This window comes from Mustela nivalis (assembly GCF_964662115.1).
Source record: "Mustela nivalis genome assembly, chromosome: 7".
In the NCBI taxonomy this organism is placed as follows: domain Eukaryota; kingdom Metazoa; phylum Chordata; class Mammalia; order Carnivora; family Mustelidae; genus Mustela; species Mustela nivalis.
The window spans coordinates 74114830-74128198 of record NC_139026.1 but is presented as its reverse complement, the minus strand read 5'-3'; the positions used below and the strand labels follow the sequence as shown (position 1 = coordinate 74128198).

Sequence of the window (13369 nt, the reverse complement as noted above, 5' to 3'; positions counted from 1 at the left end):
GTGAGGTGTGAGAGAAAGAGATAAGCCAAGGAAGACTCCAAGGTTTTTGAACTGAGCAACTGGAAAAATCAAGTTTCCATTTTTGAGATGGGAAAAACGGTAGACTACATGGGCTTTAGAGGAGGGAAATTAGGAGTTCTGTACTCATTAAGTTTGATACTCATGCTAGATATCCAAATAGGATAGCCAAGCTGGGAGTCTGGAGATCAAGAAATAGATCCTAGGTGCCGTAGGCATTTAGGAGTCGTTAGAGTATGGATAGCATTTAAAGCCGTGAGACTGGAAGAAATCCTGTAGGGAATGAATAAGAGAGAAAAAGAGAAGTTAACGGATCAATTCCTTCACTCCAATGTTTACAGGATTACAGATGAGAAGAAGTCAGCAAATCTATGAAGAAGTAGTGGTTTTTGAAATAGCAGGAGAATCAAAAGTATTGACTTGGGAGCGAAGTGAGCAACGTGAATTCAGAAAGAAAGAAGGATCAGATCTATCATGTGGGACTAAAAGGCAAAGTGAGGTGAGAATAGACAGTTGACACTGCAGTTGACAATGTGGAGTTAAATAAATAGCTTAAGTACTTTTTCCAAAGTAGAAGGACATGAACTTGCAGACTGAAAAGATCTACTGAGTACCAGCACAGTGAATAAATCAGGCCAATCATAAGGCACACCCTTATGAAATTTCAAATTTCTGAGGTGGGGGCCTGGGGGAAAGGGTATGGGAGCGGGAATAAAGAGAAGGCCAGTTTGGAATGCAGGAAGAAATAGAAATCCAAGTCATATATGAAAGACCAGGAATGAAAAGGACATCCACACTGGTTCTAGAAAACACTGGAGGAATGCCTTCAAAATGCTAAAGGAAAAGGATTTCCAAAGTAGAAATAAAATCCTAGCAAAAATACCAATCAAGTATGAGAGAAGAATAAATATAATTCCAGACATGCAAGGTCCCAAAACTTTTAGTTCCTTGTACCTGGGAAGCTATGGGAGAATGAGCACCACCAACATGAAAAAATAATCCAAAAAAGACGATACAGGTTATGTGAATTAGGAAATCCAATAAAGATAAAAGGTAAAGGGAATTCTTAAAATGATGGTGAAGGAGGATTCTAGGTTAACAACCTTGCATCAGGTAATTCTTAGAACATATAAGATTCCAGGACTTAAATTCATTGTTGATACTGCTGAATGCCATTTAAACAGCTGGCTAAGGTTTGGAAAGTTTTAATACGAAGAGATACATTTTAAAGACAAGGAAAAGAAGAAACAAGACGCGAACTTGTATTCAAAGGGAGCCTTGGATTCTAAGGTGAGAGCAGGCTTCCTTCTTATCATTTCTGTTTTCTCAGGTAAGTAGAAAGCAAGGTTATTACCTGAAGGAGATGAAGGAGGAGGAGGTGTTGGGGTTTGATGAAGGGGAAGATATGGTACAGTCATCTGGAAGCGGGCAAGTGAAGGCACTTGAGAAATGCTGTGGGAGAGCCCATCTACTGATGGGCAATTCTTGGACGTGTGTGAAAGAACTAACTAACTGCCCCCTCTTTGGATTCTAAATACATCTAACAGGAGGTGATGAAAGCAGTGAAGACCAGGAACTATTCCAATATGAGAAAAAAGGACACCAAGCAGAGAGTGTGGCTCATGAGTCTCGCGTGGTCACTATGAAGAGAAGGTCCACGCTAGCAGAGAAATGGCAGAAGGGGGCCAGAGGAGGGGACCCCTGGTGCTGGAGAGGTGGCTTGAAACAGAGGGCAATGAGTTGGCCTCATTTGAACGAAAGTAATTGGAAGAATTTAAGGAAGAATACCTCACAGTTAAAATATGAGATAATTTAGTTGTGAGAATTGACTGTAAAAAGCATAGAAGAAAACAGAAGCAGAGAACCTGGTAAGGGGTAATCACAATTTATCTTGAAAAGAAGTAATTGCTTTTTTATCCAGATGGGAATTGGTTAGGGGTTAGTTAAAGCTACCACTACAAGCAATTATTTTGTGATGGGCTGCTTCTGTTTTGCACAGCTCTGAAAAACAACTGGAAATAAGAGATACTGTGAATTACATCTTCATAAAAAGGCTTCTTGTATTAACTTAGAGTGGCCTGTGGTCTTTTTCCTGCTGGTTCATCATGTGTAAGTAGTAATCTTGTGGCTTCCTGTGGTGTTTTTTTTATATTTATTGAACGTGTATTCTTCTACTCTTTTGTATCTCCTGTTGCCAGCAGAATATCGTAACATAATGTCACAAAGTCAGAAATCACTTTTTTTTTTTTGCCTCCCACGGAGTTTCACCCAATTATTTTTAAATCAATAAATCCTCCCTTTCCCTTTTAATAAACGGTCAAGTCATTTACAGGCCTCTTAGAGTTTTCTCTTCTCTCCTTCCTCTTCAGAACTCTCTGAGTTGCCCCTAGGTGGCATCTCCCACTACTTCCCAAGAAAAGAGAGTCCAAAGGCCTTGATTCAGGCCAAGTCAGCCACTTCATGTCTGACTGAAGTGAATCTTTCAACTGTCTGTCACCAAAGCTCTCCCTGAAAGATCAAGACGACGTGAACCCCTGCCCCACTTGGCTTTCCTCGAGCTAGTCCCCCGTGCCTCACAGATAACGTGCGGCTTCCCATCCTCTCTCTTACAGGGCTCTCTTCCTCCAAAGGCTGGCTCCTTTCTCTTCTGTCTGATTATTTAAATTTCTGAGTAACTAGCAGGTATCGTTTATTTAAAAGACATTATATTTCATCACATAGAAGATGCTACCATATTATCTTCCAGTAATACAACAACAAAGAACACAGCCGGAGAAACTGGGACTTGGTGTTTTCACAGAAGTACTCTGGATTGCCCTGCAGAACCCTCCACTTGTTTGCACCTCCTTCATCCACGCGGAGGAACTGAGAGATTTTTGTCTTCTTTCACTTGCAGCCTTTGGCACGTGATATAGAGCATCGCTACGCATCCAGCTTTGCAACCACTTCTGATAAAAACAGTTGCCCCCCTTTATGGGTAATTTTATTCCTTCTCATTTTGCTGCTTTTCAAGAAAATACAGAATGGTTTCCATCATTTCCCTGAAATAATCGTCTGCCTATAAATCAAGCTGGCCACCCTTACTGTTCTGTTTCCATGTCTTTTTTAATACCCAATAGATATTCCAACTTTTCAGGGATATTTTAAATGCCAATCAAACTTGATCTGTGCAGTACCAATGACATACAAATATCAATGAAGATGACAGGACAGGAGCGGCTCTGGCCAAGGTCCTCCTCACTTAGGCAGTGTCAACTCTGCTTCAGTTCCTAGGAGCTCAACAAAAGCTCTAAAAGGCAGCTCAGTCTCACAGATACTAAAATATATTTTAAAAAAAAGGGTACATCTCAAAATCAATAAAATGCAGTGTTTTATTTTGTGGGCATCCCTCCTTTGCTTTCCCCTTCACTAGCACCTGTAAGAGTCATTTATTAAATATGCCATCTACCCTATCAATTTATATTCTGCCCATGTCCATCATTTACACCACAGCTCTGGTTTTTCAGACGCTTTCCTTCTCGGTTGTTGCTGTGTGTGCAGGTGTCACACAGAGATCCAGATATGAGAGCTAATAATGGAAACTTACGTCAAAATGCAGATCACGATTCAGAGAACAGCCAAACGCTAAAACTCTGATTTAAGGAAAAATCCTTCAGTCAAACAAATTAAGGCAATTTACTAATAGAAACTTCTAGAGGTGTGTTCTTATAATTCAAGTTGAAAAGCAAACATTTTTTCAATAAGAATATATAACATTATTTTAAGCAATATATAATCAAATACAAGTAAAATTAATAATTTCAAAACTATATTCTATTTAATCCACAATGGTTCATGTGCTCTAGTAAGATTAATTACAAATATAAATTTCACAATAAAGTAATTTTCACAGAGAGTATAGAAATATTCATATACATACTCATAATTACTACCATCTTACCCTTTTTTGTGAGGATAATTAATGAAGTTCGTGAATAGCTGAACAATCTGAAATTACTGCACACATAATGAACTCCACAAAATGGAACTGTTCACAGATGGACCCCCACCATCTTGCCCAAAGAAGCTCTTAGCACATGTGGAGTTTGGTAAGATAATTAGCCAGTTTCAGACTTCACATTTAAGGTTGCCTCCCACAGTTAAGCTTGAGCACAAATGCCTGGGCTCTAATGAAGTGTCTTTGTGAGCTGAGAGGGTGTCTCCACTTTCCAAAGGGGCATGCAGTCAGTACAAGGGTAGTACCTGCCAGGATTTCAATTGAATATTCCTGGTAGAATTACATTTCCAAGGCCCTCTCTGCCCTTAAGTACCATGATTCAGAGCACAGGCCATATGGATCCCAGATGAAACAGTCCCTCCACCATTTACACACATACACACACATACATAAAAATGTCTGGACAGATTAGAAATCTGAGTAGTAAGAGAAAGTGAGAGAGAGGTCATGGGAAATAATATTAGAACATGTAGTTTCCGGAAAACCATTTACAACTGATTTTAGACATTTCAGTTCTTTTCTACCAATCTGCCTAAGGTTCCCAAAGATGTCTCTCCTGCTCCTGCACCACCTCTCCCTCCTCCAGCCCTTCAGTATCCATTCCTTATCTCCTCTCATTTGGCTCATCCCAGTGGTTTTCTACTTTTCTGCTACTCACATTCAATTCTGGAATCAGCACCATGCCCCCAAGTCTCTCGCTAACTCGCAGCAGGAAAGAGTTCCACATGCAGACAGCATAATTGCTAAACAAAATTCTGGTGCCAACTGTTAACAACATTTTTCCTGCCATGCTCTGTGCAGAGAGTGGTTGAGTAACCTATCTGAGAGCACACAGCCAATGCCAACCTACTGGCTTCCAGAAATCTGCCTTCACTTTTTCCTTTCCTTCCCCTCTAACTGAAACTCCCTGACATTCTGCTGATTTTGAAAACTGTACCACTGAAGTACATATTAAAAAGAAGGTTGAAGAGGAGTGGTTAGAGATTTTAAGTACGGTGGTGCCAATATAAGTCCTGTATAACGATTCCTAAACTGGTCCTCTTGCTGAGTCCATGCCCTAGTTTTTTAACACTGGGATGCTACCCATTCTCAATGGGCCAGCATGAAATAACCAGGAGAATTTAGGCTACTCTGATATCTATTTACTAAACACTATCTATTTACTAAAACACTTCAGCTATGTGTAAAACACTTCAACGCTCTCAATTTATGTGATGATGTTTTCCAGTACTTCAGTTGTGGCTCTTGTTCTGACACTACAAGTCAAAATCATATGTAAAGATAAGGAACTATTATTTCATGCACGTGAGGTATGTTTAGATTTGCTTACATGCTTACCAATTTCTTTGCTTCCAGCTTTTCCTTCTGAAGTAACATTTTTTTTTTCTCCTGAAATACACTCTTCGGGATTTCTTTCAGTGAACATCTATTGGTGGTAAATACTCTCCACATCTGTTTTTCAAAAAGGTTTTTTATTTTGAAAAACAGTTTGCTGAGTACACCTCTCTGTGTTGATCATTTTTTCTCTCAGTACTTTGAAGGTACTTTTCCACTGCTTTCGGACTTCCACTTTTACTGTTGGAGGAAGTCTGCTTTTCAATTAATTATTCTTTTGCAAGTGATCTGTCTTTTCTATCTGGCTGCTTTTTACAGCTTCTTATTATCTTTAGGTTTGCATTTTTTTAAATTTAGCTGACAATGTTTGATGCTTCATGTTTCCTGTATCTATGGATTCTGTCATTATTTAATTGTAAAAAGTCCCAACTTTTACCTCTATTTTATAATTCCACAATTCTACTTTAATGTAGTCCTTCTCATCCTATCACCCATGTTTGTTATCTTGCTTCCATATTTTCTGTATCTTCTATTCCAGCTCACCAATTCTCCTTCAGCTATATCGAATCTGATGTGTGTTCATTTCAACAATCACATCTTTTTCATTTCTAAAAGTTCTACTTGGTTCTTGTTCAAGGTTACCTAGTTGATTTTGATACTCTCTTATTGACTTATTCTACTTACTTTTTTCTATAAAGATTTCATACTTACTTAGGTACTGCATCGCACATTTCCAGTACATTCTCAGGCATTTATATCTGTAATTTTTCATTTGCTTTTTGACTCCAAGGACTCTCGGGGTTAATGGTTTGTGTGCATTTCGGTGTTTGCTTATCAGCTTAGAATTTGTTTGAAAGTGATACATGGGAATTCTGAGAGTATTCCTCAGAAGCAATCTGTGCTTCTGTTGGAAACCAGGGGCTGCTAATGACATGGGACCACATTAGGTCCCTTATCAGGGCTTAAAGTGGGACACACATTAGTATGGTAGGTCCTGGGCTTGGTTTCCAGCTCTTAGCATTGACATCAGAGTTTTGCATCTCATGGTTGGCTTTAGTTCTCGATTTTCTGTTTTGTAGAGCTTTTTAGTTTGGGGGAGAATTGTGTAGAGGGGAGAGCTCCTAAATTTGGTGAGCCCAATAATATATTTGAAAATGTGTTTTATCCAAGAACAAAATGTATTCCAAAAGGAGAGTCCTCTTGAGTAGCTCTGCTGGGTATCAGTCAGAATCTACTGGACACACTAACATGATCTCATTTACACCACTCAGCAATCCTCAAGACAACTTCATTCTTACTTGAGAGACGGGAAGTTAAGAAACTAACGTTACATAGCCAGTAAGTAGAAGCACACATTAGTACTGGCACCAGAACTTGAACACCAATCCATCTACAGCCAGACTTGGGTTCCTCACCGCTACGTAATATTGTCTCTCAGACATAAATTCATGAAGATCTGTACCTTTCCAGAGGCATCTCTTCCCTGTCTTCTACTTGCTCTCTCCAGTTCCAATTTTAGTATCTGCTTTTTAATTCTCTTCTATCATGACAGACGTTAGACTGAACGGCTATCGGTGGCTGCCAAGCCTTGATGCAAACACTGATAAGCTGCTCCGATTTTGGAGAGAAAAGGAAAAAGAAGTCATCCAGCAGAACAGATATGGAAGTTTAGGAACATAGTCTGAGATGTGAGTCATATAGAATTTTAAAGAGAAACTGCTATAATCTTCTTTAGAGCAAATACTTTCCTCAATTCTCGAACTATTTTTTAAAATACATAAATAAAATAAATAATTGTTCTCCCTGCTAATATCACTACATTGGATGAAGTCTGTTCCAGTTGTATGGGAAGAGATCACCCATATTTGATATTTGATATTAGGAACCTCAACATAAATACTGGGGTCTCATATCAAGTCCTGCTAATGAATTAAAAGTTATGCCTTTGCAAATTTTAAAATGTTAACTCCACCACTGACTTAGACTCCATTTATTCTGAAAACTTGGTTTCCTAATTCATGTCAGCTTAAAAAAAAAAGAGTAAATAAATCTTCCCACCTAAATATTCCATTAATACAGTTTTGAAATATCTGTTACGAAAAAAGTCATCTCCTCATTCTAAGACCATAAATATTTTAACTTACACCAAAGGAAAAAAAAAATCTCCTTTTATGAGACAATTCAAACTACATCATTCAAATTTGGTTTGTAAAATTTGGCTATTTATTCACTATTCATTCATTCCATACATATTTGATCTGCATATCTTGTATGCCAAACAACATGCCGGGGGCTCGGGAACACAGATGAAAGATTTCTGACCCCAAGCTACTCACACCTGTTCTAATAGCACGCTGATACGCTTACATGGAAACACACACAGATCCTGCTGCTCTTTGCTAGTTGTAGCAAATAATCATTTCCTAAGTTGGAGCTTCAGAGTTTAAAAATGAATTCTTAATTTCATAATCGGACAATCTATTAAGTTTCAGTTTTTATCTTTAACAATATATACTGGACTCCTGCTATGGACAAATGGCTAACTGAATTTTCAGCTCTACTGAAAAACCATTTTAAAAAAAGCTTTGAGAACTCTCATCTCTATTTTTACATCATGCTACTGTAGAATGACTCAGGCTCGGCCAGGAAGGTTTTTTTGTTTTTTGGTTTTTGTTTTTGTATTTTTTATTTTTTATAAACATATAATATATTTTCATCCCCTGGGGTACAGGTCTGTAAATTGCCAGGTTTACACACGTCACAGCACTCACCATAGCACATACCCTCCCCAATGTCCATAACCCAACCTCCCTTCCCCCAACCCCCCTCCCCCCAGCAACCCTCAGTTTGTTTTGTGAGATTAAGAGTCACTTATGGTTTGTCTCCCTGCCAATCCCATCTTGTTTCATTTATTCTTCTCCTACCCCCTTAACCCCCCCTGTTGCATCTCCACTTCCTCCTATCAGGGAGATTATATGATAGTTGTCATTCTCCGCTTGACTTATTTCACTAAGCATGATACCCTCTAGTTCTATCCACGTCATTGCAAATGGCAAGATTTCATTTCTTTTCATGGCTGCATAGTATTCCATTGTATATATATATACCACCTCTTCTTTATCCATTCATCTGTTGATGGACATCTAGGTTCTTTCCATAGTTTGGCTATTGTGGACACTGCTGCTATAAACATTCGGGTGCATGTGCCCCTTCGGATCACTACGTTTGTATCTTTAGGGTAAATACCCAGTAGTGCAATTGCTGGGTCATAGGGCAGTTCTATTTTCAACATTTTGAGGAACCTCCATGCTGTTTTCCAGAGTGGCTGTACCAGCTTGCATTCCCACCAACAGTGTAGGAGGGTTCCCCTTTCTCCACATCCTCGCCAGCATCTGTCATTTCCTGACTTATTAATTTTAGCCATTCTGACTGGTGAAAGGTGATATCGCATTGTGGTTTTAATTTGTATTTCCCTGATGCCGAGTGATACAGAGCACTTTTTCCTGTGTCTATTAGCCATCTGGATGTCTTCTTTGCAGAAATGTCTGTTCATGTCCTCTGCCCATTTCTTGATTGGATTATTTGTTCTTTGGGTGTTGAGTTTGCTAAGTTCTTTATAGATTTTGGACACTGGCCCTTTATTTGATATGTCGTTTGCAAATATATTCTTCCATTCTGTCAGTTGTCTTTTGGTTTTGTTAACTGTTTCCTTTGCTGTGGAAAAGCTTTTGATCTTGATAAAATCCCAATAGTTTATTTTTGCCCTTGCTTCCCTTGCCATTGGCGATGTTCCTAGGAAGATGTTGCTGCGGCTGAGGTCGAAGAGGTTGCTGCCTGTGTTCGCAAGGTTTTTTTTTTTTAAGGTTTTATTTATTTATTTGACAGAGAGAGATCACAAGTGGGCAGAGAGGCAGGCAGAGAGAGAGAGGAGGAAGCAGGCTCCCTGATGAGCAGAGAGCCCGATGCGGAAATCGATCCCAGGACCCTGAGATCATGACCTGAGCTGAAGGCAGCGGCTTAACCCACTGAGCCACCCAGGTGCCCTCCTCAAGGATTTTGATGGATTCCTTTCTCACATTGAGGTCCTTCATCCATTTTGAGTCTATTTTCGTGTGTGGTGTAAGGAAATGGTCCAATTTCATTTTTCTGCATGTGGCTGTCCAATTTTCCCAGCACCATTTATTGAAGAGGCTGTCTTTTTTCCATTGGACATTCTTTCCTGCTTTGTCGAAGATTAGTTGACTGTAGAGTTGAGGGTCTATTTCTGGGCTCTCTATTCTGTTCTATTGATCTATGTGTCTGCTTTTGTGCTAGTACCATGCTGTCTTGATGATGACAGCTTTGTAATAGAGCTTGAAGTCCGGAATTGTGATGCTACCAACTTTGGCTTTCTTTTTCAATATTCCTTTGGCTATTCGAGGTCTTTTCTGGTTCCATATAAATTTTAGGATTATTTGTTCCATTTCTTTGAAAAAGATGGATGGTACTTTGATAGGAATTGCATTAAATGTGTAGATTGCTTTAGATAGCATAGACATTTTCACAATATTTATTCTTCCAATCCAGGAGCATGGAACATTTTTCCATTTCTTTGTGTCTTCCTCAATTTCTTTCATGAGTACTTTATAGTTTTCTGAGTATAGATTTTTTGCCTCTTTGGTTAGGTTTATTCCTAGGTATCTTATGGTTTGGGGTGCAATTGTAAATGGGATTGACTCCTTAATTTCTCTTTCTTCTGTCTTGTTGTTTATGTAGAGAAATGCAACTGATTTCTGTGTATTTATTTTATATCCTGACACTTTACTGAATTCCTGTACAAGTTCTAACAGTTTTGGAGTGGAGTCTTTTGGGTTTTCCACATATAGTGTCATATCATCTGCGAAGAGTGATAGTTTGACTTCTTTGCCGATTTGGATGCCTTTAATTTCCTTTTGTTGTCTGATTGCTGAGGCTAGGACCTCTAGTACTATGTTGAATAGCAGTGGTGATAATGGACATCCCTGCCATGTTCCTGACCTTAGCTTTTCAGTTTTTCTCCATTGAGAATGATATTTGTGGTGGGTTTTTCATAGATAGCTTTGATAATATTGAGGTATATGCCCTCTATCCCTATACTTTGGCCAGTAAGTTTTAAACATTTGTGAGTAATGGAACCCATAGAAAATCGGATGAAAAAATGCACATGTATGAAATTTTTGTATACATTTCAGAAGTGGTTCAGGGCACCCCTTAGGTCCTGCTACAGACCATTCAATAGAACCATGGTAATGTCTGCTGACTGTGAGCAACCTCGGGGTGCAAATTCAGTCACGTCTCATTCAAGTTAGTACTTCTTGTCCCCGAGCAGATTTCAAAAAATACTGTTGAGTGAGTACCTTGGCAACACTGTCCTCGAGAAGCCTCCATGATCATCTCCCTCTTCCCCCCAAACTTCCAAATCCTCAACTTCGACTTACATACTTTTCTAAAACTTACTTGCTCAAGCCTAACCTGACAATCTAGGCGACTATCTCTTACCCAGACTCTATGTCCATAATTTTCCCTCCTCCACTTCACAAAAGGCATACCTCCTACCACCCAAATGTTATAATGACACATTGTCCCAGAGTATAAAAACCACTCAGGCCAGAAAAAAAAAAAAATTTTTCCAAGATACACAGTGTCTGAAGGAGTGTCCCTTGAGAAAAAGCAAAAAGATCCTTATAAGAACTACAAGAGGTCATACCTCATTTTATCCGGGGGATAAACTCTTGGCAATTCCCATACTTTGTTTATATGTTGGATAATTAGAATTCAGAGGTAAGATGATTATATGGGTTAGATTTTAATACTTATACTTGAATTAAAAAGTGATCAGCCTTTTTTCTGACAGAAAGCTCAACTTATGAATTATTCCGACAATGTACACTGAGGACATGTAACATCCAAAGAGCTAAATCTGCACTTTTGAGATTTTGGCAATATATATTTAAAGCATATGCACAACACAGAATACACTGAAAGTACATACTTGGTGACAATTTAAGCTTATGCCAAAAGATTTAGATAACTTAAAAATGGTCAAGGAAATAATGATGGATTTAAAAAAATTTTTTTAAAGATTTTATTTCTTTATTTTGAGAGAAAGAGTGTGCAAGCAGGGGATGGAGCAGAGGGAGAGAGAGAGAATCTCAAGCAGGCCCCATGATGAGTGCAGAGTCTGATGTGCAGGGCTCTACCTCACAACCTCAAAATCATGACCTGAGCCAAAATCAAGAATTGGACGTTCAACTGACTGAGCCACCCAGGCACCCCTGGATTAAATTTCTTAAATAAGAAAATTGAAACTATAAATGCACTAGAAAAATACAGGACAACATTTTTTTCAATGGAAGGGATGTGGGTTAGTAAGATCAAAGAAAGATTTTTTTAAAAAGAAGCCATAGAGGAAAATATTAACAAATTTCATTACATAAAACACATTAAATTTGGAAAGGACAGCAGTTAAAACATCAATGATAGGCTGGAAGAAAATATTTGCTACAAATACAGCAAACATATCTATAACATAAACAGTTAACACCTATAATATAAAGAGTTCTTATAAACCAACAGGAAGATATTTTTTAAAAAGAAAAATAGCACAAAATGAGCAAAAAATACAAGAAGGCAATTCACAGAGAAAATATTAACAGTCAATAGTCACTCAACCCTTGCTATAGTCAGAAAAAAATGTATAGTAAATAAAAAATAATATATCATCTCTCACCCAATAAATTGCCAAAAATTTAAAAAATGAATACTATACAATGTTGTTTTTAGGACTGGGAAACAGGCAGTCCTATCCTTTACAAAAGAGAAAGTAAATGGTACATTTTGGAGAGGTGATTTCATAGTATCTCCCAAAATTAAAAAAATTTTTGGTTGCATTTCTGGACATCTTTTATATGGGAATGCTTACTTGTGAACCAAACCAGTGCAGCATTGCTTATGAGGTGACACACATGTGCAGTCACCTGGGTACGACTCCCTGGGATGACAAGAGCCTGAGCTCACCACATCTGAGATTGCAGTCCTAACTGCGAGCTAGGCAGGAGAGTGTTAAGGCAACGTTTGACTTCTCTTTTCACAGAGATTGAGTCATTCTCTACACTGAGCAATCCTTGGAGAAACAGCCCATAGTTTACTGATGGGCTCTGTCAACTAGAGACCAACCCCCAAAGGCTCCCACAGCAGCTGTCTAAGATCTCCAGAATTGACCTGGGAGCAAGAATTTTCCATCTGCTCTCCCAAATCTGATTGAACGCAATATAATGTAACGTAATATTGTCATGATTATATATTCCTGTATATTCTGAACAATTTTGCTATTTTCAAGCATATATATGCAGCGGATGGGCCATTTTTGTTTCTATTCTTTAACAAAACTACTATTAATAGTAGTGCCAATCAAGGAGTTGGGAATAAAGCCAGCAAGTTAGAAAGTAGAAATGAGTAAGCAGGTGATTGTATCGCTTCTCTGAGTGAAACAACGGAATCGCATGGTATTTCTACCATCTCTAAAGGCAAGAAACAGAATCCCAGAAGAGGCATAAATAGTGTTTGGATTCCCATAATCCTGCTTAGTTTATTTACAATTCCCTCCTTCATCCTTCCTGCTTGTCCAGATGGTTTTCTTCTTTGTTTTTCAAACGGAATTATGTTCACTGCCTTAAGATGTTACATACTTCAAAGGCCTTCCTCTTCAGTTCCTCACAAACAGAAGTCATAAACGCTTACCTTTGCCGAATTATGCTGGGGTTAGCGGTCACTAAATGACTTTTGGATCCAACATCTTTAGTGTATTCACTTGACAAAGGAGGAAGATTGCACCTAGAGAAACAAAACATTTTAGAATGATTTACAAACTTTTAAATCAATTATCATGACAAATGGGAATTTTCCTAGATCTAGCTCATCCACAAATAATCAATTTTATCACCTCTCCCTTTAAACAGTCATTAGATGACTATTACCATCTTCAAAATGCAGTCATAAAAG

General features: G+C 38.4%; 1 protein-coding gene across 2 annotated transcripts in view; it reads right to left on the bottom strand.

The window, feature by feature from the left end:
• ST8SIA1 (ST8 alpha-N-acetyl-neuraminide alpha-2,8-sialyltransferase 1) overlaps positions 1-13369 on the bottom strand; it is a 156145-nt gene that overhangs the window by 41132 nt on the left and 101644 nt on the right. For both annotated transcript variants that reach the window (XM_082738600.1, XM_082738601.1), the window contains one exon: positions 13109-13201. In XM_082738600.1, coding sequence (XP_082594726.1) covers positions 13109-13201 — 93 coding nt within the window. The remainder of the gene's footprint in view (positions 1-13108; positions 13202-13369) is intronic.